This window comes from Aedes albopictus, chromosome 3, assembly GCF_035046485.1.
Source record: "Aedes albopictus strain Foshan chromosome 3, AalbF5, whole genome shotgun sequence".
In the NCBI taxonomy this organism is placed as follows: domain Eukaryota; kingdom Metazoa; phylum Arthropoda; class Insecta; order Diptera; family Culicidae; genus Aedes; species Aedes albopictus.
In genome coordinates this window covers 270,995,099-271,019,859 of record NC_085138.1, presented here as the reverse complement: position 1 = coordinate 271,019,859, position 24,761 = coordinate 270,995,099, and the positions used below count along the sequence as shown (strand labels likewise).

Genomic DNA, 24,761 nt, shown 5'->3' with positions numbered 1-24,761 from the left:
TGCAAGAAATAAATAATACAACAACACAGTAACCCAAACTTTTGCTCAAACAGCATCAAATTAGGCAAGAAATCATATAACCCACTCTGTTTGCAGCATTGCTTTGCAGAAACGGAGAACTGATCATCTCACCATACAAAAATCCAGCTCACTACTTTCAATCTAGTACTTCACTGATTGCTTCCTATTGACCTTCTCACCATACTAAAATTCAGCTCATTACTACAAATCTAGTACTACACCGAACGTGCCCCATTGACCTTCTCACCATACAAAAATTCAGCTCATTACTACAAATCTAGTACTACACCGAACGTGCTCCATTCACAATAATAAATACAAATTTAAAATACTGCATGGATGGCGGATGGATCTCTTTCGAGTGAGAATGTGAGAGGATGAGCAAAATGGCTGCGTCCGTTAATTGTTTATCTCACATTTGTTTACTCATGCTCACAGCGCAGTCAAAACAAAAGTTCGGAAAGAAAAGCAGATCAATGAAAGCGTGTAAAGTTTTGTTTCATTCATAAATTTAATTTAATCATCAAACCCCGTTGCACGATGGTTGAGGAAACTGTTCCCGTGGCTAAAACTAAGGTAAGGTTTCGTAAAGACAATAAAGTTTTCCCGCAATTATTGTTTTTTTTTCGCTTTTCAAGACGAAAACAGCACGACCGAAACCTGTTTACCTTTGGACGGTGGCGGATACCTTGAAGTGGCTCCGAAGGCACTGCAGTGAACAATCGGGCAAATATAGCGACCTGTTTCAAAAGGTAAGGTTTTTTTAAAAGGTACATTTCAATAATTTACTCTTAACTTTAAAACTAATCTTACCAATACTGGTACTAGGGTGGCGTTAGGTATAATCGGCAGGTTTGTTCTCTTCGTCATGAGGGATTTTTGTAGGCCAAATTTCCTGAACCTTGGTCGTAACTCAGCTTGGTTGAGAAGGATTTGAGGCCAACTCTGAGCTCACCATGTCGAAGAGTGCAAAACTGCCGAAAATACGTAAATTTCCCTAAGGACGATTCAAATACATATGACGTCCATCATTTTTCAGGAATTTTAGACCCCCCTCCCCCCTCTGTCAAGTTTTTTTTGTATAGCTAATACACGGAGTGTCATGACACATTCTACGGGCCCCGTATCATCAATACCAATTTTTCAAAGTTGAGTTATGGCATATTTGACATTTTTATCACATTTTACATTACTTTTGCCATCCAAAAATGTATTCGACATGATATTAGTATGACAATAAATATAAATTGAACGACGATTAATATTAACATTAAAATCGTGATTTTAAGTCATTTAGGCACACTTTTCATCCAAACTATCATATTTTAAACACCAACACACTGATTTTTCAAAAGTCTTCCATCATTTGTAGATAAATATGTGTAGATTTTTTAGCATAAAAAGATTTTTAATCGGAAGACTTTACAACTCTGAAATATGGCTGATCATAGTATGGGTTTTTATTGCGTTGTAACGTCACGAAAAATCAACATTTTTAAATTTTATTCAAACACGGAAAACGTTACGAATATGAAATTTTGTATGCTCTTTGTACTCGAAAAGATCTTTCAAATGAGACTAAAAGAAAGAAAATCGGTTCACGGAAGCCTGAGTTTCACCTGGTTGAAGTTTGCGTTGTAACGTCACGAAAAAAAGTTCTGTGGAAAAGACCAAATCTTTCTTGCTTGGACGGCTTCTAAATTGGAGTTCTATATTCAAAACAGTTTCGTTCTCGTTGTGTATCGTTGTGTAGCTCTTTTTCAAGATATCGTTTATAAATTGCGTACCATTGCTCGTTCATAAATTACGTAGACTTTTGAAGGACGGGGGAGATGGTGTTTGGCCAAAGTCTACGATGTAATTGTACTGTGATATTGTAAAATGTTTTAATCGTAATCAAATAGCATTCAAACCGAAAATTTCTGTGATATCAGTAGCCAACAGACGAAACACTGACAAAATTACAATGTTATTAAGTTGGTCGAAGACTTACAGTTGATGGATAGTTGGATTTAAAGTTCCACCAACAGGCGGCGCTAGAGAACTTACAAATTATAAAAGTCATACGTCTCAGGATCCCTACTACATAGAAATACGATTTCTTCGGTAAAGTTGTTTGGTAAGTAAAGGACTTGCAGTTGATTTACCAATAGATGCGAGATATTGCCACTAGAAGACGTTAGATTCTATTTTGCAAAAGCAGTAAAGGGATTAGAATTTCTTGAAAAGTATTCTACAAGCTGCAACTTTTTTTTACTTTGGACACATTGTATTCAAATCAAATAGTAATCAAAGATCAATATATAACTCTTAACTTTCAAAATTTAATCTGATTTGATTCACTTATTTCTAAGATATAAGAGTTAATAGAACAACAGTCAAAAATATGATTCTGCTTAAAGCGCTCCATATTTGTGTAGAGCTAACCAATCAAGTCCAAATTTGTAGAAATTACAGATAACAAAATGAGAAACTATCAGTCAAAATTTGAGAATTTTTAATATATTTTATAAAATGTTACGGCTTGTTGTATGTGTTTTAGGTAATTGATAAAATTTGCATGCTTTTGAAAATTTGCAACTACCACCACTGTGTGGCAGAAATTAATACCATACGGCTATTAAACTGAAAGTTCTTGATCTACCAAACGACTTTAATGAAGCAACCATCTTTCCAATTGATCACGATCCTAAGATAAGTAAAACTAAAAATGTGTATGCCCTCTAGCGCCTTCTAGTGGAAGGATTTGAAATCATACGGCCCATCAATTGAAAGTTCTTGACCAGCCAAACAATTTTGTCGAGGACACCAACTGTCTAAATAGTTAGGATCTTGAAATATATGGAATGGATATAACGTCAGTGTTACATCTATTTTTGATATAACAAAAATCTAAGTGGTATGCAGATCCTCAGGTATGTCTTTGGCTCAACAAATGCTCGCACATCTTAAAGCGTTTTTAATAGGACAGATCGGTGAAGTACTAGATTTGTAGTAATGAGCTGAATTTTAGTATGGTGAGAAGGTCAATTCTCCGTTTCTGCAGTGAAATGGCACAAAAAGCGTGGGTATTATGATTCCTTGCCTAATTTAATGCTGTTTGAGCAAAACTTTGGGCAACAGTGTTGTTGTTTTCTCCATTCCTTGCAATATAAACAACATAGTTATTCAAAGTTTTGCTCAATCAGCATCAAATTAGGCAAGAAAACATAATACCCACGCTTTTTGCACCATTTCATTACAGAAATAGAGAACTGACCTTCTCATCATACTAAAATTCAGCTCATTACTACAAATCTAGTACTACACCGAACGTGCCCCATTGAATCAATGACATTGCATAAATTATTGAACAAATGTTTAATTCGACGGCATGATTTGTTTTATGCTGCAGAATCTAAATACCTGGCGGTGCGAAGTAATGAATATCAACGGTTTAGTCTTTGGGACAAAATTAGATGAATATGGATGGCCGTATGGATAGGCCGAAGATGGGTACCATTATCCTTCATGATGGAGATTTCATACTGCTGATAACAATAACTTGGCGCTCCGAGCCATTTATCACAAAACGGATTTTCAATAGAATAAAGTTGCTCTTGGAGTAGTGAAAATAATGCAATAATATATTCACAAGTTCAGGCAATTTTGGCTGATTATTCTGATTCTAAAATGATGCGCATTTTCGTGACGTTACAACGCGAGCAGAACTCTGTTTGAAACTACACGAGCGTTGTAACGTCATGAAATGTAAAAATCCAAAAACGAATCCGAAATGTATATGTTTTATTTCACAGCATTGAAGAACAAACCAATAAATTTCAATGGTGGAAGAAATTTTTTGTTTAAAATAAAAATACGTGCAAATTTTTCAAGATGTTGGTTGCGCGGTAGAGGGGGTCAAATTCTAGCGCGTTGTAACGTCACGCTACAAATACGCATTTTAAACAAGTTTTTCTAATGAAAACTTCATGTTAAGCAGGTCAAACATATCGGAAATTTCACAAGGAATCTGAATATGACAAAATATTTTGAGGTTTACAGTTTTTTATGAATTATAGTGAAAAATCTGACTACGAATGCGTAGATTCATACTACTGATAGCAATAACTTAGCCCTCCGAGCCATTTATCACAAAACGGATTGTCAATGGAATAATTTCCCCCTTGAAGCAGTGAAGATAATGCAATGATGTATTCACAAATTTGGGTTAATTTGGCTGATTATTCTGATTCTAACATGATGTGCATTTTCGTGACGTTACAACGCGAGCAGAACCCTGTTTGAAACTGAACGGGCGTTGTAACGTCACGAAATGTAAAAGTCGATTATCCAAAAACAAATCCGAAATTTAAATGTTTTATTCCATTGAATTGAAGAACAAACCAATAAATTTCAATGCTGGAAAAAAAATCAGAATATCATAAAAATCCGAGCAGATTTTTTAAGATGTTGGTAGCGCGTTAGAGAGGGTCGGATTCTAGCGCGTTGTAACGTCACGCTACAAATACGCATTTTGAACACGTTTTTCTAATGAAAACTAATTGTTCAATAGGTCAAATATATCAGAAATTTTACAAGGAATCTGAATATGAAAAAATATTCTAAGGTTTACGCTCGTTTTCATGAGTTATAGTGGAAAATTTGACTACGAATGCATCAAAACGTTGTAACGTCACGGTAAAATGTGTCTCATACTTTCTCAAACTCGCCGTCTTCCCTGAATGATGGAGGATATATTTGAATGACCCCCCTAGATAAAACATCATCGTTTTAATTTCGATGTATTGATTTGATCGCTTCCATTGTGAATCTTTGATTATTTTTTTAAAATTTTACAGCACGAAATCACGGGCCGAGCGTTGCTCAGGATCACCGACGATTCCCTCGGCCGGATGGGCATTGACGACAACAAAGACCGTGAGGACATCCTACGGGAAATTATCAAACAGCGACTGAAAACCGACATTATGGAGATTCGTGATATGGAACTGATGAACAACGTGTACGAAAACTGTTACTAGAAATATAGCGGGCTTTTTTATTCTTTTATATTTCATTCAGATGTGTCAAATGTTATATCTAATGTAATTCAGCAAACTATTGTTAAATTCAAGCCTGTTGCTAATGTACAGCAATAAATTAAATAAATTATAAACTCGTGAAAAAGAAAAACAAACAAAAAAGTTAGGTACGATGAATAGTAGAATAACTTCAAAGAAATCCATTTCAGTTGTCGTCATCACTTATCACTTCCGTTTTTACTGGTTCCGTGGTGGTAACAGCCGACTGCTGTGACCGTTCGGCGCTTTCCTCAGTTCGCCGTTTCTTAGCAGCGGGTTGTTCGTTTTCCTGGCCACTGCTTCCGTTGAGCGCCTGCTTCTGTTGCTGCATGGCATGTTGCTGTAGGAAACCGTTGAAGAAACCGCTCAGGCTACGCACCACATCGACCAGTGGACCTCCGATCTGTTTTTCGAATTCGAGTCGCTCTTTTTCAAGGGCTAGTCGCGCCCTGGAAACGGCGAGATTTTCCCGCTGGACCGCTACCAGCTGACTGAACATCTTCTTGAATCCGGGGGATTTATCTCCGGTTACCGCGTTCATTGGCTTTGGCTTCGCCACTTTTGGTGCTGCCGTCATAGGAGGCATCACGCTGATGGACTTCTGCGGGACGTTGATTGCGGGAATGCTTACGGTCGGTGGTTTCGGCGCGATCGGGATTATGGATGGCTTCGGTTGAAGCATCGGGGCCGGTCGCATCTGGGGCATCTGAGGGATTTCCGAAGCGGGGGTAAGAATTTGTTTGGTGGTTCCATCCTTCGAGACGGTGTTTACCAGGAGCAGTTTCATCGGGGCCATCCCGGGGGCGTGCTGTGCGGCGGATGTGATGGTTGTCTGAGACGTGGGAACCATCGCGGTGGGTGCTCCCAAGCTCATGGTAGGTTGAGTGTAGATCTGAATCGGGCCGCTCATGCTCATGCTAGATGTAGGAGGCTTCAGCAGAAGGTTCGTTGGAACGACGGATATCTTGCCTTGGGTGGCTGCGGGCGCACTGGCTGGCATGGTTGGTGCAGCTGGGGTGGGTATTCTGGGAACATTGTTCACCTGTGGGCTGGATCGGTCCTTTGTGGTTGTGTCAGACGACGGTTTCGATGAGACTCGTGCCTTCGAAAGTATTTCGTCAAGACCATCGTTGAATTCACTGGAATCAAAGGAAAAAATTAAAATAGAATTAATTAATTAGTTCACTGGAGTTATAGGAAACAATATTAGACATTAAAATAGTATGGTATGTGAAGGCATGATGATTTAGTACCGTTTTTAACCGTAATTTTGAACGTTTCAATGTTCAACTTCGATCATTATTACTTTTGAAATGCAATTCGAATCAATAGGACATAGTCGGTTAAGTATTTGAATTGAAGTAATGAGCTGAATTTTAGTATGATGAGAAGGTCAATTCTACGTTTCTGCAATGAAATGGTGCAAAAAGCGTGGGTATTATGATTCCTTGCCTAATTTGATGCTGTTTGAGCAAAACTTTGAATAACTATGTTGTTTATGTTGCAAGAAATGGAGAAAACAACAACACTGTTGCCCAAAGTTTTGCTCAAACAGCATCAAATTAGGCAAGGAATCATAATACCCACGCTTTTTGCACCATTTTATTGCAGAAACGGAGAATTGACCTTCTCATCATACTAAAATTCAGCTCATTACTTCAATTCAAATACTTAACCGACTATGTCCTATTGATTCGAATTGCATTTCGAAAGTAATAATGATCGAAGTTGAACATTGAAACGTTCAATAGCTCATTACTACAAATCTAGTACTTCACCGATCTGTCCAGTTAATTTTCATCATTTACTGTATAATAAATTAGTTAGTTTTGCTAAAAGCTGATAAATAATTCATAAAATACGAAACATGCATTTCGAGAAGCAGCTTTCAAGAGTTTCAAATTTTGCTCCACAAAAAAACGGGGCAAACTGGATCACGAAAAAAAAACTGAAATTTCGAAGACAGAGTGTGTGTTTACAAATTAAGAGAAATTTGTGAAAAAAATATCACTTGTTTGGCGATTTCTTTCGAGCATGAAATTCGGCTTTACGAGATAATTAACTAGAAAGCACCGACAAAAGTGTTGCAAATTCAACCAGTCACAAATAAACAACTACTAAGATTATTTAACCTTAACGCATTGTGACTTGTAGGCCCTCCGATTAGAGATCCGATTTGACAGAGAACTAAAAGTTACCAGTATTTTTAATTTCCATATTGGGTTCAACAACTTTCATATGCAAAATGTTGAGATGGTGCCAAATTGGAAATAATAAAGTAAATAATTTTGATTTCTACAACTCAGAAACCACACGTTCGAAGAGAATCCTTTGTGGCTCGTTTTTAATCTTCGCAGCCCGACAATATAAACAGCCATCAGATTATTTCAAAATTAATATTGTTTTTGAGTTATGAGGAGAAATCTCAGCAGGAATTTGTGTAGATACTTGTAGCAATTTTTGAAGAAATCCCTTATGTTTCACAGGAGTAATTTATGAAGTAATTATTGGAAAAGCCCCTAAACACATTTTTAGAGAAATCTCAGCAGGCGTTTCTGGAGGAGTTCCGAGAGGAATACTGGGAAGAGTTAATGGAGAAATCCCTTAAGGAGTCACATGCAGAATTTCTAGAAGATCGAGCTATTCTACACGAAGTAAGAAATATTCTAGAAAAAGGTATAATTATGCGATAGCCAACTTTGAGATGTTATATCTCCGGATTCAACAAACCGAATGCAATGAAATTTTGATCATTTATGACTAATATAATAAGCTATTAAAAACTTTTGACTAAACTTAAATTTTTTTACACGAAAGAAAATTATAACGATTAGATTATTTTTCTAATATAACACCAATTTATCCAAAATTTTTGCATCGCTTCAAAATTCGAGATAGTAATTATAGTTCATTTAAATTCCCTTCAGTTGACTTGAATATATTTATGTTTCGAAGGAAAGCAACCAAATGGCCGGCATTGAATTGAAAAAGTAACGGGATGCATATGAAAAATAGATAAATTTACTAAAAAAACATAGTATCAATGAAATCGCTATGACTTTTTTTCCTATTAATAATTTGAAATTAAGTCAAATGCTTTTCAAAGTTCATTATAATCGTCATAAATGATCAAAATTTCATTGCATTAGGTTCATAAAATCCGGAGATATAACAGCTCAATGTTGGATATCGGATAATTATTCCCTTTTCTAGAATCTTCCTAACTTCGTGTAAAATAGTTATTTAAAGTTAATTTAAAAGTCGATACACTGGTCCTAATTTATTGCTTTGCACTGCGCATCACAACAAACTGAAAATGTCAAACTGTGAAAGTTCACAAGAAGTTCCACGAGAACTTCTTTCAAACTTTCAACTTCAAAAAGTATTCCAAGTTCAGAGAAAGTTCACACGCGAACTTGATTGAGCTCTACTATATGATATCAGCATATTGAGTAAAATCCCACAGTGCCTATCAACACATACATGGAGTAGTGGTTAGGCAGCGGCTTCCAACGAGGAGAACCCGAGTTCAAATCTCAGTACGTAAAAAAGATTAAAAATTATTTCAAGGTATTAGTCAATTTTATCTTAATAATAAATTACTTTTGAGGACTAAACACATTTTTTTTTCATTTTTTCGAAGCTTGTTTTTAAGCTGAATAGCGTTCCTTTTAGCGACACAAGTGTACTCAAGTTCGATTAATTACTTAAAAAGTGAGCTGTATAGAATGCTATTCATGTTCCTTCGAATAGCTGATTAAGCCCAAACATGCTATTTTATCAGAACTTTTGGTTGCTTGGGAGCCCAATCTTTTCCAAAATTGGACCACTGATACACAACTAGCTGATGAAATTACAGTAAAAAAATTGAGATTATTTGATGCCCTTTTTCAAAAACTTACAGCTAGGTGAAAAAATTTTGAAAAGTGAAACTTTTACCTGTCTTAGTTATTTTGGGTATGTACATGGACAATTTTGTTTAAAATACTTTATCGCTAAAGTTCAAAATCAAATTTGATAGTTTTAAGGGATTTATGTTAGGTACGGTATTTCCCATACAAGTAACTTCCCAAAAGTTGCATGCAAGTTTACTTACTAACATGAAATGCTTACATTTATGAAATTTGATTTGGTAAAACGAAATATTTTACATAAGATGTTAATTGACCAATTTACTCTCTGATGGATTAAAAAAAATATTTGCATGCATGCTTAATGGCTTGCAGTCAAATAAGCCCAAAATTGTGACGCGCTGCGGAGACACATAAGTTTGCTCTTGAGACAGACCAATAGTTAGTTTTTATATCACTGTGTTATCCACTATAGCTTTTTAGTTCAACATGAGTTCGGTTAGTATTTGATTGAACTCTGTTTTAAAGTTCAACATAAGTTCTTTCTGAACCTTTTTTCGATTTTAATGTCGTTTTGAAGAGAAGTCAAAAGCTTGTGCATGTACTTCCTAGTTCATAAACAATACAAGAGTAACTTTTTGGAGAATTAAGTTCAACGAAACCGGAATTGAACCAAACTTGAACTTCTAAGTTCGATCTTCAAGTGGAATCCGAACTTTTGGTTGCTTGGGTAGCTTCGTCATATGTTCCCCTAAGAAAGTGCTATCTACTCGGTCCCTCAAAAGAAAAATCGTTGTTTTAGAGCAGTGATCCTCAGCCTATCTGTCTTTGCGGGCCAAAATTGAATTTTGAAATGAGACTGCGTGCCGCAAGTCATTCAAGAGTTAATTTTCAACATACAATTTTCAAGATTTAACACAATTCATTTCTTTGATTTTTTTTTCAAAATATTGAGCAGGAGCAAAGAACTAAACAACCTGGTTTAGGAAATCAGGAACTTGTAAAAATTCTGAAAATCGTATGGAATTGAAAACAGAGGTTTTAAGACCGTAATATCTAGGTTTTGTAATTCTTGGTATTAAAAATGTTGAGCAAATTATTTCAGACTAATTACTTAAAAGTCATACGTAAAATAAGCAAAAGCAACGCTGGCGTAGATTTTAATGCAGAACTGTGGAAGTTCTAGACACGAACACGGACCTTTTTCCAGTAAAACCCCTGGATCCAATTTAAACAAATTTTCAAATTTCTTACTGAAGCTTAGGGATTTTCCTGAAAAGTATATCGAAACCTTAATTTAAGAAAAATCTAGGAATTGTGAGGTTTTTTGGGACTTCTTGTGGATTTTGAGAAGTTTTAAAATAATTTGTAGGGGTTTCAGGGTTCTCGGAAGAAATCCCGAAAACTGCCTGAAGATACTATTGTGAAAATCTTTGATGTTTATTTTTTTAGATTTTCTTGCGTAATTCCTTAGCAAGCCAATGAAGAAAAAACTGCTGACATGATTTCCTGAGCAATGTATAGAAGAACTTGTAGTATTTGTAGCCGATTTAGAATGGATATTTTGAAAGGAATTCCCAAAAGTATTGCTGGGGGATGAAGAGTGTCTTGCCTAATCCCTGAAGTTTTTTTTAGCGAAATTCCAAAAGTTTGGGCAACACTTCCTTTTAAGAGAAGTTAAAGGCAAAAATTCTGTATTTTTTTTTTGAATAGTTTCCTGGTAGAAGTGCTGAATATAAAGTATATCGAATGCATGGAAGCTTTTCGCCGATCAATACAAAATAAAAATTATTTTAATTTTATTTTCGGCAAATTGAACAAATTACTAATGACTAATCCAAAATTCATGGTAGAGAATCTGTGAAATTTAGCCTAAACTCATTATTTAAGTGAAACACACTAAATGTTGGCAAAATTTTAGTAGTTAACATTTAGTCTCATGAAAGTTTTAAAATAAGATGAATTTTCTGATTTTCATTGTGGAATCTATAAGTGGGCCACTTTCTTATACATTTCAAAATCAGTTCGCGGGCCGCACAAAACATGGTCGAGGGCCGCATGCGGCCCGCGGGCCGCAGTTTGGTGACCACTGTTTTAGAGTTTTAAAATGTTCTACAAAGTTGTTCTGTATGATAAAATATATGTGCCTTCATGAAGACAGTGACATATTGATCAAGTGTTTTTTGAGTTCTTTGAAAATGATACATTAGAAGTAGCCCAAACTTACGTCTTTTAAATTATGTTAAACCAGGAGCGAACCTGATGTGATAGTTAAAGCCTGTGACTATCACGTCGAGGACCTAAGATCGAATCCCACTCCTGACTCATTGATGTTAATCCTATTTCATATTTCCGATTTAGCTTCGATCAAGATGACAAACCAACCTGGACAAATTAAGCAGACAACTAGATTTTTAGCCTTAGGCTAGTTCATCTCGGAACCCCCGCTTTACTTGCCTTCCGAAGGAAGAACTCACATTTTGCGAGTTTGTCGGGATTGGGATTCGATCCCAGGTCCTCGGCGTGATAGTCAAGTGTTCTAACCACCACACCAGGTCCACTCCACACAACTGATTTTAAGTAAAGTGTCCTTGTCGTTTTGACAGGTCTCCTGCTCAATATGGTTGTTTAGTGAATAAAATATTGCTATTTTTATAGCCTAATTTAAAGAGCTTATTTTTCTGAGCATAACATGATGCTACCTTTTAAGTTATTTGTTGTGATGGTTAAATAAACAAAACAGTTTTAATTTCCGTGGATAGAATGACAGTTCGATCTGAACAAAATATAATTCCCCATATAAATATATTAAATTCATTTTAAAAATAGCAAATGGACTGTTCCAATTTTGGCGTTTCTCCTCTTTGTTTTATCTAGACTCGTGACTCTTTAGTAGGCTCACAGACAAACAGACGTAACACTTCGAACGTTTTTCGAATCAAATCATACACGGTCAGAAAATTCACTTATTTTGGAGCTAAAGTGGGACAACTCAAAATTGAGTAAATTTTTTTCCAGCGATAGCGCTGGCCCAAGTGCGAAAATCTCATCAGTTTAAGCCGTATAATATTCTTGATGATGCGAAGAATATTATACGGCTTAAACCAGTTGGATTTTTGCACTTGGTCCAGCGCTATCGCTGGAAATGCAATTTACTCATTTTTTGAGCTGTCCCAGTTTAGCTCAGTTTTGTGTGAATCTTACTCATTTTAGAGTTACATTTTCTTAGCGTGTAGTCACGGAAACATGTTCGCCCAATGCTAAAAGGACTGAGTTTGGCCGACCATCAACTAGGTAGCGGTAGTGGGCAAACATCAAACTCGAGCAAAAACGATGCGAGCACCACGGGTGGTCAGTTGGCCAACTATCAAATTTTCAAATAGACCGTTAAATCGGTGTACGATGCAAAATATCAGAGTGTTACGTCTGTTTGTCTGTGGTAGGCTAATCATATTTTGTGCGCCTGAACCTTGACCAAACGTATCCTTCGAACTTGTCTATAATTTTACAATCCATGTTTTTTTCTATAACTTTGCTGTAGACACCAAGAAGCTATCCTCGTTCATGCAAAAAAAATCATATCTTTAAGTCACTTCTAGATGGATTAATCACCAGGAGTTAAACTTTCAAAACTTTCGGTTTCTCAATTCTAACCAAAACTCAGCTATCATTTTGTTGGTTGCATGCTAACGCAACGTGATACCCCGTAACGTGGGTAGATCACCTTAGAATGGTGCGTTGCGGTGTAAGATCTACCAAATCAAATTTTGATCTTGATATTTACCGTATTTTTAAGCATTCCAAGATCAAAGTTTGATGCTCTTTTTTGTGTTTTGTAGTATTTGTGTTTCAATGTACTGCTAATTAACATTTTATTTCAGAAGGATTCAGGTAAATATATCGTACGATATAAATAATATTTCTAAAATATGTAACTGTGGCGAGCGTATCACTAATTTGTAGCTTATTTGACGTGCGATGTTAATATTATTTTATATTTCAGATTATCAACCGAAGAATCTAGTAATTCGACCAAATGCCAACAAGATGACGAGGATGAATTGGGCAGACAACTGATTCGAAGCAGTCTAACAATGGTGTGCCTGAACGTTAACCAAGTGTATCCTTTGGAGTTTACCCTTCCACTAACAACACCCAAATTCCCGTGACACCTAGGCCTGAGAGATCGTAGAGTTGTCTACATTTTTCATAGGTGTCCAAAAATAACCATCCTTTCCCATTCCTCAGCAGTCGCAAGGACGTGGCCAGGACAGTGCTCGACCATTGGAGGATTGCGTCAGTCTTGTCCAAGAGTCAGAGATTAGTCCCAAATCTTTGTGCTTTGGTTCAGACGGGAAGGGGGCAACCCTCATAAGGGAACGTTCAAAAATTACGTCCATGATTTGGGGGAGGGGGGGGGGTCTAGAAAAGTGTGACAGTACGTGTATTGGGTATAGGAAAAGTGCGTGACAGAGGGGGGAGGGGGGGTCTAGAAATCCCGAAAAACGATGGACGTAATATTTGAATCTTCCCGGTCTAGGACTGTACCACCTACGAATTTGTGCGACTCGCTTAATGCTAATGCTAATGCTAATGCATGCTAACGCAACGTGATATGCTGATTCTCGACACTAATTATGCATTAGATATCATAAACACAGAACAGAATTAAACCGAGCTACGGCAAATTAAGTGTGTGCTTCAAGAGCATAAATTTATCAACAAAAAAAAAATATAACTTTTAGTTGATTTTGATCAGACAAAATCCGTCACAATTGCCACATTTTTCATTCACAAAACATAAATTTTCATTGTAATCTATTTGTTCATCACATTCCCAACCCCAACGTAGCAGTTTCCATTCAAATCATCCGAACAATGTAAGGCGTACTTACTTTTCCACATCGAAATCACTATCGTCGTCGTCATCATCGTCATCCTCCTCGTCATCGCCATCCCCTTCGCCACCACCGCCACTCGCTTTATCGTGGTGATCATCTGTCTTGATGTTTAGTTCGTCCCTTTGCAGCGTATCCGCGCTTCCCTCCTCATCCGGCGGTGGATTCGTGTCGATGGTCAACAAATCCTCCGCCCGAATCTCGGTCGAGTCGTCGTCGTCGCTCATCACCTCCAGCTTGACCGGAAACCGCTGCATTTGCTCCTGCTGTTCCAGGATTTGCTTCTTCAGTTCTTCCTGCTCTTCTTGCTGCTTCTGCTGCTGCATCATGTGCAGCCGGTGGGCATTGCCGAAAACCGGCCGACTTATGATTTCGTCCATCTCGGAGTAGTGCTTCCAGGTGGTTTGGTTGATGATTCCGGCGGCCATGTCCTTCTTGATCCGGTTGTAGAAACATTTGAGGTTTTTGATGCGCGTGTTGATTTCCTCCGTTGATCGGTTGTATCCACGTTCGCGCATTCTTTGGGCGAGATCAGCAATAACCGGGTGCTTCTTGTGGGTCGTGATGAGGGTTTTCTGTACCTGCGGGTCGCCCCACAACGAAATGAGGAGCTTGGTTTCATCGTAGTCGAAGTTGGGATTGCGGCTATTCATGCGCTTTGCACAAAGGCTGCTGTTGAGCAGCTTATTCGTGGAAACCCATGTTTCCCGATGAGCCTGTGGCTCCCGATGCACCGTTTCCGAGGAATCGACTGTCCGTCTCCGAAGACCCATGCTTATTTACTCCTTTCAATTTGATTAGGAAGTTGATTAATCCACTAATTCGAACAAACGCACTACTACTGCACTATACCATCAAAGACGGCCAAGGCAACACCGGGAAGGGTGGCTGAGCCGCAAGTGGGTTGCTACGATGAGGCTCAGCAAAAAATCGATAACTCACAAGCCACACACCGTTGCCTGCTACGATGGCTTTCCGTTCCAACCCCAAACCGAATGTCGTTTTCCACTCAACTCGCACACGTGTGCTGTTCGTAGTTGTCCCTCTCGACAGGATCGCCGCCAAACTCAAACTGGTCGACTCAGCCTAATCGGTCTCCTCTGCTAGGTAGGTAGGTCCTCGCATCATCGATGCGGTTCAGCTACATGCCAGCTTTTCCCCTCTTTTTGCCACGATGGATGTGGTGCTAGCTTTCGTAAGGGTATGCGGCATGCGATTTTTCTTTTTAGGCAAAGCCAAAAATAGGATGCGAAACTTCTGATGTCGGCGATAAAATGAAACAGATTTTAAAAAGATCGAAACGAAATGTGAATTCAGGCGGTAATTTACGAAACGAAACATTTTCGTTTATTTAATTACTTTTTACATAGATCTCATGAACCATATTGTTCATGCTTTCGAAAATCATGGGTGGCCCGGTTTAAACTAAAACAACATAGGGCTCATAAAACAAAAAGCGCTGCTCACTGGTATTTTTTCTTCTACACAGTTATTAGGAGAAGGACTTTATTCGCCTGCTATTACATGAATTTGTATTTCGTAAGCAAGCGTAATGATATACTAAACCCGTAACGTGAGTAGATCACTTGAAAGTGTGACAATCAATGTATTAAATACAGTGGTTTTTCGATTTTGTCACGGTTCTATTTAATCACGCTCCATTATATCACGCTCGATTCTAGCACGGTATTTTTTTCGATTTTTTCACGCTATGATATTTGCTAGAAATATTTACAAGTACATATTCCAAACTAAGTAGGACATATAAATTGTCATAATTATGCTACTTTTGCACATTAGTAGGGTTCGTTCACCTGTTTTGGTCAGTCTAAGGGAAACCATTCCTAAAAAAATACACATTAATCAATTAAAACTACCAATATGCCAATATGAAAGGTTTCAATTTGTATTATGGTTAAAACAAATGCTTCTACCCAAAATGGTTTCAGTGGTAAAGATGATAAGGGATTTCAGACCGGGTACTGAACTTGATTATCTAGAATCGCATTCTAAAACATCTCAAATATTTACCTAACAAACGAAAAGCTGTATAAAACTTCAATTTTTACTCATTTCAATAAAAGTTGGTTTTACAAAATGTCAAAATGCAAGCTTTAAGTGGAATTTCGTTCGCAACTTCATATAAGTTTTGGAAGATTCCTAGCATAAGAGAATTCAAAGATGTTTGTCAGAATAGACCATTAAAATCACTTAAACGGCTGTTATGAAATGATCAATGATCAATTGTTACCATGCAAATACCGACAGCACGGATGTCATAACTTAAATAATACTCAAGACTGAAAATGCTACTCATTGCTTGCTCACTCGAGCAAACTATTGAGTGCCATTTCAGACTTCATGCGTTCCATTTCATGTGGCTCCATTTCGTCTTCACTAGTTAGTTGAGGCGTTGAAGGGATATCTTCACATTGCTCTACAATGCAGCATAAATACAGTCTAGGATGACTCCTTGATCTTTATTGACAGTTGGCTTTTTTTTCAAAATGCTGCTTGAAATTTTTAATTTCCATTGCGTGGTTTGATGTTTTGTTAGTTTTTTATTTGCTTTTTTGTATTTGGGTGTATTTTGAGTAATAAAAACACTCGCAAAAATATGTTTCAATTTTATCACGCTCCAGTATATCACGCGATTATTTTTTTTATTCGTGATATAATCGAAAAAGTACTGTATAGGAAAAACCCCGTACAAAGAAGGAGGAGGGGGGCTAAAAATTCAAATTTTAGCGTGACGTACTTAATGGATGCTCCCTTACGGCGTAAGATCTACCACATCATAAATATTTTGACTTTGCTATTTTCCTAACAAATGTAGCCAGGCTCCTGTAGGAACAATCCAGAATCAAACCAGAAAAAATCCTCTAAAACCTGCAAAACTGTTGCGGGTTTTACCGTAATTTTCGTCATTTTTCGCCTTTTTTTTTGGATGTTTGGGCTTGGCAAAACTAGAGTAGTCCCTCCCCTGTGCGAGATAATAATTCACACATCAACCGAATTTCGCTTTCGTTTTATGCGGATGTGATGCGAAGTGTGTGTTTTTTTTCATAAAATATGTACGTATTGTCCTTTGACGAAGAGTTTTGATTTTCTTGCTAAACTTGCACAAATAGTTATGGATCACCCCGATAAAATAAACTTGAAAAGTTATTTATTTGAAAGTTTTTCAATAATGTTTGAATAAAAACTTTACTTAACCTTAAAATATAAACTTGAACTTCAGACAGTGTCGCTAAAAATTCAGTTGACTGAAATACGCCTTAACCTCCATTTAGGTTATGAGTCGGTACTGCTTCAATAGATTTTTTACCTAAATGGATTCATTGCCTAAATGCATTCCATTCATTACCTAATCGGATTTCAAGATTGCAAACAAGTTAAGAAGGTCGAGTAAAAGAAAATCGGTTTAGGTACTGTTTCTGTTAATTCCACTAAGGGCCGATTTCTTTACCCGGGCATAAATTTTAAACCAGGCTTGGCGAAGTTTTAAGCCGGGCTTAACTTTTTTTCGATTTCTTCACCTCGGCTTAATCACTAAATCCGGTTTAATAATGCTAAGGCTTAAGTTAAGTGTGGCTTATTTTAAGCGGTGCCCTGAGGTGGCTTAGCAGCGCTAAGCCAGGCTTTAGTCGCAAATGGCAGAATTTGGGTTTTTTCACCTGCTTCAAGGATATACTTTGGAAACATAGTGGAAAATATTTGAGGGGCCCAGCATCAAATGGATGTAAGTAACCATTTTGTCTATTTTGAGCTGACCATATATTAAAATTCTTCTGATTTCAAGCTTTCAGGAACTTAGAGGAAATTGGGTTCATTTTGAAACTTCATACATTTAGTATGGAATGAAAAATTGATCAAAAATTTTAAACCTCATTTACTCGAAAGTGAGTTTTTGTCACTTACACCTCTTTGCTTCTAACCTCCTCAATTTGATTTTATCAAAATCAATAAATAACAAGTTTTGAAAAACGTCGCCCACCAGATTCGAGCCGGTAGTCGATGCATGAGAGTCTTAACACCACAACCTTGACGACTTAAATCCATTATTTGTCGGTAGCCTGGTTTGAACATTTGTAGACCACAGACAAACAGACGTATCACTTGGAACGATGCGAAAAACGATGCGAGCGCCATGAGCGACAGATTTGCGGACTACAGAATATTTGAATAGTCCGTTAAAAAGAGAAACGATGGGAAGTGGCTAGAGTGAGAAGTCTGTTTGTCTGTGTTACCTGCCTGTCACGCATGCAGGAGAATCCAGTTCAAATCTACATAGGAGCATCGTGTAAGAAGTATAATGGTAGCATAACATAAATAACGAAATTGTGATGAATCTGAAACGTTCATTTTTCTTTCTACATTCAATAGTAAAACCACAGACAAATAGACGACTTCGAACATTTTTCGATTCAAATCATAGTCACGGAAACATATTCGTCCAATGCTTAAAGGACTATTGTTGGCCAACCATCAACTAGGTGGCAGTAGTGAGCAATCGTCAAACTCGAACAAAAACAATATGAACGCCATGGATGGACAGTTTGGGGGTGGAAGCTCAGGTAAAATATTATCTCCTGGGCGCCCATTAAAAACACCACCCCCGGCGAAGACTGGCGCTCGAGCCTAGCTATTTAGCACTGTAGTTGGAGGAAATGCCAATGCAGAACCCGTAGCTTCCGGGAAGGTAAGCCCAGCTCCCTGGGTTAGTGGGTTGGTGTCAGGCCCTGCGAGCCAGCCGTAAAAAAGACTAGCACCGGAAAATCAACAAGAGAAGAATGCGAACCGATACCAATGGCGATGACCACAGCGACGAAAAGGGACTTGCGATTGGAAGCTCGGTACGTGGAACTGCAGATCTCTCAACTTCATCGGGAGCACCCGCATACTCGCCGATATACTGAAGGACCGCGGGTTCGGAATCGTAGCGCTGCAGGAGATGTGTTGAACAGGATCTATGGTGCGAACGTTTAGAGGTAATCATACCATCTACCAGAGTTGAGGCAACACACGTGAAATGGGAACAGCTTTTATAGTGATGGGCGACATGCAGAGGCGCGTGATCGGTTGGTGGCCGATCGACGAAAGAATGTGCAGGTTTAGGATATCAAGGGCAAATTCTTCAACATTAGCATAATAAACGTGCACAGCCCTCACTCCGGAAGCACTGATGATGACAAAGACGCATTTTACGCGCAGCTCGAACGCGAGTACGACCGCTGCCCAAACCACGACGTCAAGATCATCATAGGGGATCTAAACGCTCAGGTAGGCCAGGAGGAGGAATTCAGACCGACGATTGGAAAGTTCAGCGCCCACCAGCTGACGAACGAAAATGGCCTACGCCTCATCGATTTCGCTGCCTCCAAGAACATGGCCATTCGTAGCACCTTCTTCCAGCACAGCCTCCCGTATCGTTACACCTGGAGATCACCACAACAAACGGAATCGCAAATCGACCACGTTCTGATTGATGGACGGCACTTCTCCGACATTATCGACGTCAGGACCTATCGTGGCGCTAATATCGACTCTGATCACTACCTGGTGATGGTTAAACTGCGCCCAAAACTTTCCGTTATTAACAATGTACAGTACCGGCGGCCGCCCCGGTACGATCTAGAGCGACTGAAACAACCGGATGTCACCACCGCATACGCGCAGAATCTCGAGGCAGCGTTGCCGGACGAGGGTGTGCTCGATGTGGCCCCTCTAGAGGACTGCTGGAGTACAGTAAAGCCAGCCATCAACAACGCAGCCGAGAGCACTATCGTAGAACGGAGTCGACGAGACGATTGGTTCGACGAGGAGTGCAGAGCGGTTCTGGAGGAGAAGGATGCTGCGCGGGCGGTAATGCTGCAGCATGAAACCCGACAGAATGTGGAGCGATACAGACAGAAGTGGAAGCAGCAGACCCGTCTCTTCCGGGAGAAAAAGCGCCGCCTGGAAGAAACGGAGTGCGAGGAAATGGAACTGCTGTGCCGTTCACAGGAAACACGCAAGTTCTACCAGAAGCTCAACGCATCACGCAAAGGCTACGTGCCGCAAGCCGAAATCTGCAGGGATAAGGACGGGAGCCTCCTGACGGACAAACGTGAGGTGATCGAAAGGTGGAAGCAGCACTTCGACGAGCACCAGAATGGCGAAGAGAATGTAGGCACGGAGGACCAAGGCAGCGGAGGAAATGACTATGTTGGTGCAGCAGAGGACGGGAACGAACCAACTCCCACGCTGAGGGAAGTTAAACAAGGTTACTGATAGACGAAAATTCTCGCGAAAGCCAAACAATTAATTTCAGTGTGCATCGTCCCAAATGTTCATCATAGAAACAACTACTCGTTCATTTACTCACAAAGGCGTGAATGAACTCATCCAGTGTGAGTGTGTTGCCCGCCAACTAACTGGAATGAAAATTGCGAGAGCGCTCTCGAATTATTCTCCATTCAACTGCCAAAGATAATCTGCTCGAAAATATCGTGTTGATTCTCAGCTTTCATTCCGATTCCCACTCACGGCGATAATATAATCGATTGTGGAATCGGCAGGAGCATGGGGACTCTTTTACACAAAGTTGTTTACGATATCGAGAAGGCATTCGCTCAAAAGCAATCCTGCTTGGGTGTTTTCTTAGATATCGAGGGTGCCTTTGACAACGTGCCTTTCGATGCCATATTGGAAGCCGCACGGGGTCATGGTATATCTCCAATGATTTCCAATTGGATTCACCAAATGCTCAAAAACCGACATCTCTTCTCGACATTGCGTCAAGCGGCGATTAGGAAATTGAGTGTTTGTGGATGCCCCCAAGGGGGAGTCTTATCACCACTTTTATGGAATCTCGTAGCAGATACGCTATTGAGGCAACTCAATAATAGCGGTTTTCCTACTTATGGTTTTGCCGACGACTACCTAACATTGTTAGTCGGTATGTGCATCAGCACCCTTTTCGACCTGATGCAAAACGCTCTTCAGGTAGTTGAGGGTTGGTGTCGCCAATATGGCCTTTCGGTAAATCCGAGTAAAACATCTATTGTTCTTTTCACGGAAAAGCGAAACCGTAATGGTGTTCGAACTTTACGTCTCTTTGATTCTGAAATCAATGTGACTGAACAGGTAAAGTACGTTGGAGTCATTCTTGATTCCAAGCTTTCCTGGACACCTCATGTTGAGTTCAGAATCAAGAAAGCTTGTATGGCCTTCGGGCAATGCCGGCGAACCTTTGGTACAACTTGGGGTCTAAAACCCAAGTATATCAAATGGATCTACACAACTGTGGTTCGGCCAATATTGGCTTATGGATGTCTTGTGTGGTGGCAAAAGGGTGAAGTGAGAACGGTCCAATCAAAATTAGGCCATCTCCAAAGGATGTGCTTAATGGCGATGTCTGGAGCGTTCTCTTCAACTCCCACGGCAGCGCTCGAAGTTCTCTTTGACGTTGTCCCACTACACATTCATCTCAAACAAGAAGCACTTTCTTGCACTTACCGTCTATGGGTACTCGGTTTACTAGAGGAAACTCCTGTGAACCGCAGTTCAACACACACCTCGTTGTTTCCACTTTTGGTAAATTGGGACAAAGTTGTCCTTGCTCCAAGTGATCTTACAATTGCTTGTAATTTTCCATATAGGACATTTTCCACGAAATTCCCTTCCCGGGAAGAGTGGACATCTGGTTATCTGGAGAGAAGTATTTCAGACAGCATCGTATGTTACACTGATGGCTCCCTTCTAGAAGGTCGAGCAGGTGCTGGTGTTTATTCTCGTGAGCTAAGGCTGTATCAGTCTTATTCACTTGGCAGACACTGCACCGTTTTTCAGGCCGAAATATTTGCTCTTATGTGCGGAGTGCAATCAGCACTTCAGCAGCACGTAATGGGCAAAGTAATATACTTCTGTTCACCCGGATAAAAAATTACCATTCATTACATGGTAAATATTATTAACATATGACTGGTTTTATTGTTCACAATAAAACACATAGTAGATATATTGTTACTTTTTACAATAGAAATCAAGCCCATATAGTTCGTACAATAAGTGAACATTAGCTTTATTAGTGACTAATTGATTCGATTGTTTTTCAATAGTTCTATAATAATTTAAAATTACTATAAGTAAAAATTGATTTAAGTTGTTTTTAAATAGTTGCAAAAGTGCCTGCAAAGTTCTCATGGACTTTTTATTAAAAAAGTGTTTATTTCTCAATTACACTTGAAAACAATTCGTGACATATAAATAACAATAAATATTATTGTTGCTTGGATCATGTTTGTATAATCAAATACAAAATCACTTGACATATTTTTTTGTTTTCGTTTTAAACTTGAGTACAGTAGATGTTTCGGTTATCGAATATTATTCGCTAACACTTCAACGACTGACTGACGTCAAGCTGTGTTGGCAGAGGAAGCTCTCAATAAATAACTGAGGAAGTACTTATAGAAAACTAGCTGAAAAGCAGGTTTAGCCAAGTGAGGATGTTACGACAAGAAAAAGATGAACAATGATTTTTCTAATGTTTTCCAATAAATTAAAGGAATCTAGTAAATAGTAAACTACCATTGATAACAATACAAATACAATTAGTTTAATGGGGTCAATTGAAACGATGTTAGAATAAACATGCAATTATATTTGTTGTTATGTAAACAGATTTCGCCTTTGAAAAACCAAAGAATTCGTATTTTCGGTAACATTTTTCTCCAGCATTTACAGATACTAATGGCCACATGAATTGTGAACGATTTATGGTATGGATCATACGACCTGAGGTCTGACTTGTGATATTTGGCAGTTATTTGAAAAGATTGATGATAGATCTTATCAACAGCTGCCAAGCAATACTTCAGACATACATCAGAGTGTTTGATTCTTATCATAAAATGTGCATATCATTCTGGAGGCCGTTAGTGCTCGTAAATGCTGGATATAAATGTTAGCGAGAAATATAAATTCTATGGATTTTCAAAAGCGAAAACTGCTTACAAATAACAACAAATATTATTGTATTTTTATTGTAACAACGATTCATTTGACGCCATTCAATTAATTGTATTTGTATTGTAAGAACAATGAAAAAACATTAAGATATATTGTTTTCTTTTGAAAATTGCCCTAAAAATGTCTCATAAAAACACAATACATTCTATTGTTTTTCGCGAAAAAGTGTATGAAAATTTTCTCAAAATTTTATGGTTAAGATACATAACGACCACCATTTTTTATTGTAAAAGTGCCATTTACCATTCGCCGAATGGTATAGAACAATAAGGGTGATGGTGAGTGTGCTGTGTAAATTACAATACGTATAATGGTGAATATTTTTCGAAAAAATGGTGTTGTAACAATAAAATTTATTGTATTTTTATGATATTTTTTATCAGGGCAGATAGCCAGGCTGCTATTAAAGCACTTACTTCGGCCAACTCCAGGTCGAAGATAGTTATCGCTTGTCGAACTCAAATTGAGGAGCTGAATTCAGCAAACGCTGTTCACCTTGTATGGGTACCTGGCCATTCTTCCATCGCTGGAAATGAATTGGCTGATGAGTTAGCTCGCACTGGAGCATCACATGACTTCATTGGCCCTGAGCCAACTATTCCGGTATCCAAGTGTTGGGTGAAGCTTCAGATTGACACCTGGGCTGCCACTCAGCACAAACAATACTGGAATAGTTTGGAGTCATGTCGTCAAACAAAATTGTATTGTACTGAGCCATCTCCAGGGGTGGCAAAGTATCTAACAAATCTGTCAAAGCAGAATTGCAGCATGCTGGTCAAAGCATTGACTGGCCACTGCCGACTCAGTTATCACATGGCGAATATTCAGCAAGCTGATTCATTTGCATGTGATAGCTGTGAATCCGATTATGGAACTTCGTATCATTTAATATGTAACTGTCCAGCTTTTGCGCAATTGCGTTTCCGAGTACTCGGGAAACACTTATTAAGTGAAACTGACTTCAGAAACCTGAATCTTCAGGACGTTCTGTTGTTCTTGACCCGCTGTGGTAAAGAGCTATAGGCTCTCTTTACGCTTTATGCATTATCACAGTGCCCTTCTCAGGGCGCTGTTTGAACCCATTGTGGCACGCTTATGCGTTATTACAGTGTCCTTTTCAGGACGCTATGTGAACCCATTGTGGTACGCTTTTGCGAGCATGACGATCCTATTCCCTTACCTGTCCTTTCCCATCTCCTATCCTTTTTCCTTCCCTTCTCCGTCAGGTAAATGATGAATAGGCTCGTGTTCATGGCGATGGCACAAATTTCCCAAATGGAGGAGAACGTGCCTCTAGAGCCGACCTACTGATACCTGATACCTGATACCACGGCGATAATATAATCGATTGTGGAATCGGCAGGAGCATGGGGAAGATTTTATCAGAAGCCCGTTTGTTTGTGTAAAAATTTGCAAATACAAAAGTTGTTTCGTAGTTGGGGGTTTTGGGGGGCTGAAATTGTCAAATGTTGCTTTCCTTTCGATTGATTAGCAAATGTATCATCAACTAGCACTCCAGTGCATGAAGATTTTAAATCTCGCAATTCGTTAATTGATAAATATCCCGGGAGCGGTTGCGTCGTGTACTGAGATACGCATCATGAAAAATGCACATGGTACACAGCGTGAGCGCGGCGTCGCTGCATGTAGTCAAAGAAACGACTCCTCGAGCGACATTTATTGGACGAAGACACCGGTAAAGTTTTTAAATAATTCAAGAATTTACAGAAGACGGATCGCTTGATTCGTAAATGTAACTCTTCCGCTGAATGGCACAAAAAAGCAAACAATTTTGTCCAATTACATTATCTCTATCTAAATGGTCAGGATCATGATATGCGATGTATTAAATTTTAGTATGTTTGTACAATTTTTGATTCCTCCCTTCTCCCTCAGAGAAGCATGTTCTTCAA

General features: G+C 38.7%; 3 protein-coding genes and 1 long non-coding RNA gene across 4 annotated transcripts in view; 2 read left to right on the top strand and 2 right to left on the bottom strand.

The window, feature by feature from the left end:
• The window catches only part of LOC109433196 (LIM/homeobox protein Lhx6-like), an 811,403-nt gene that overhangs the window by 177,933 nt on the left and 608,709 nt on the right, over positions 1-24,761 (top strand). The gene's annotated exons all lie outside the window — the stretch shown is intronic.
• Positions 1-24,761, bottom strand: part of LOC134292084 (uncharacterized) — a 289,398-nt gene that overhangs the window by 51,282 nt on the left and 213,355 nt on the right. The gene's annotated exons all lie outside the window — the stretch shown is intronic.
• On the top strand, positions 377-5,197 carry LOC115257588 (protein aveugle-like). The gene is made up of 3 exons (XM_029857370.2): positions 377-597; positions 660-773; positions 4,863-5,197. The coding sequence occupies exons 1-3, from the start codon at positions 562-564 to the stop codon at positions 5,043-5,045; spliced, it is 333 nt and encodes a 110-aa protein (XP_029713230.1). The 5' UTR covers positions 377-561; the 3' UTR covers positions 5,046-5,197.
• On the bottom strand, positions 5,236-15,205 carry LOC115257587 (uncharacterized). The gene is made up of 2 exons (XM_029857369.2): positions 13,831-15,205; positions 5,236-6,223 (listed from the first exon to the last, which is right to left on the bottom strand). Exons 1-2 carry the CDS (start codon positions 14,604-14,606, stop codon positions 5,251-5,253), a joined length of 1,749 nt encoding a protein of 582 aa, XP_029713229.1. The 5' UTR covers positions 14,607-15,205; the 3' UTR covers positions 5,236-5,250.

Bases quoted from the DNA above. Each gene is read 5' to 3' on its own strand.
- LOC115257587 (XM_029857369.2), bottom strand. From the start codon at position 14,606: ATGGGTCTTCGGAGACGGACAGTCGATTCCTCGGAAACGGTGCATCGG. The intron at 6,224-13,830 runs GTAAGTACGCCT...CTTTGATTCCAG, and splicing joins AGTGATTTCGATGTGGAAAA to TGAATTCAACGATGGTCTTG.
- LOC115257588 (XM_029857370.2), top strand. From the start codon at position 562: ATGGTTGAGGAAACTGTTCCCGTGGCTAAAACTAAG. The intron at 598-659 runs GTAAGGTTTCGT...TCGCTTTTCAAG, and splicing joins TTCCCGTGGCTAAAACTAAG to ACGAAAACAGCACGACCGAA. The intron at 774-4,862 runs GTAAGGTTTTTT...AAAATTTTACAG, and splicing joins ATAGCGACCTGTTTCAAAAG to CACGAAATCACGGGCCGAGC.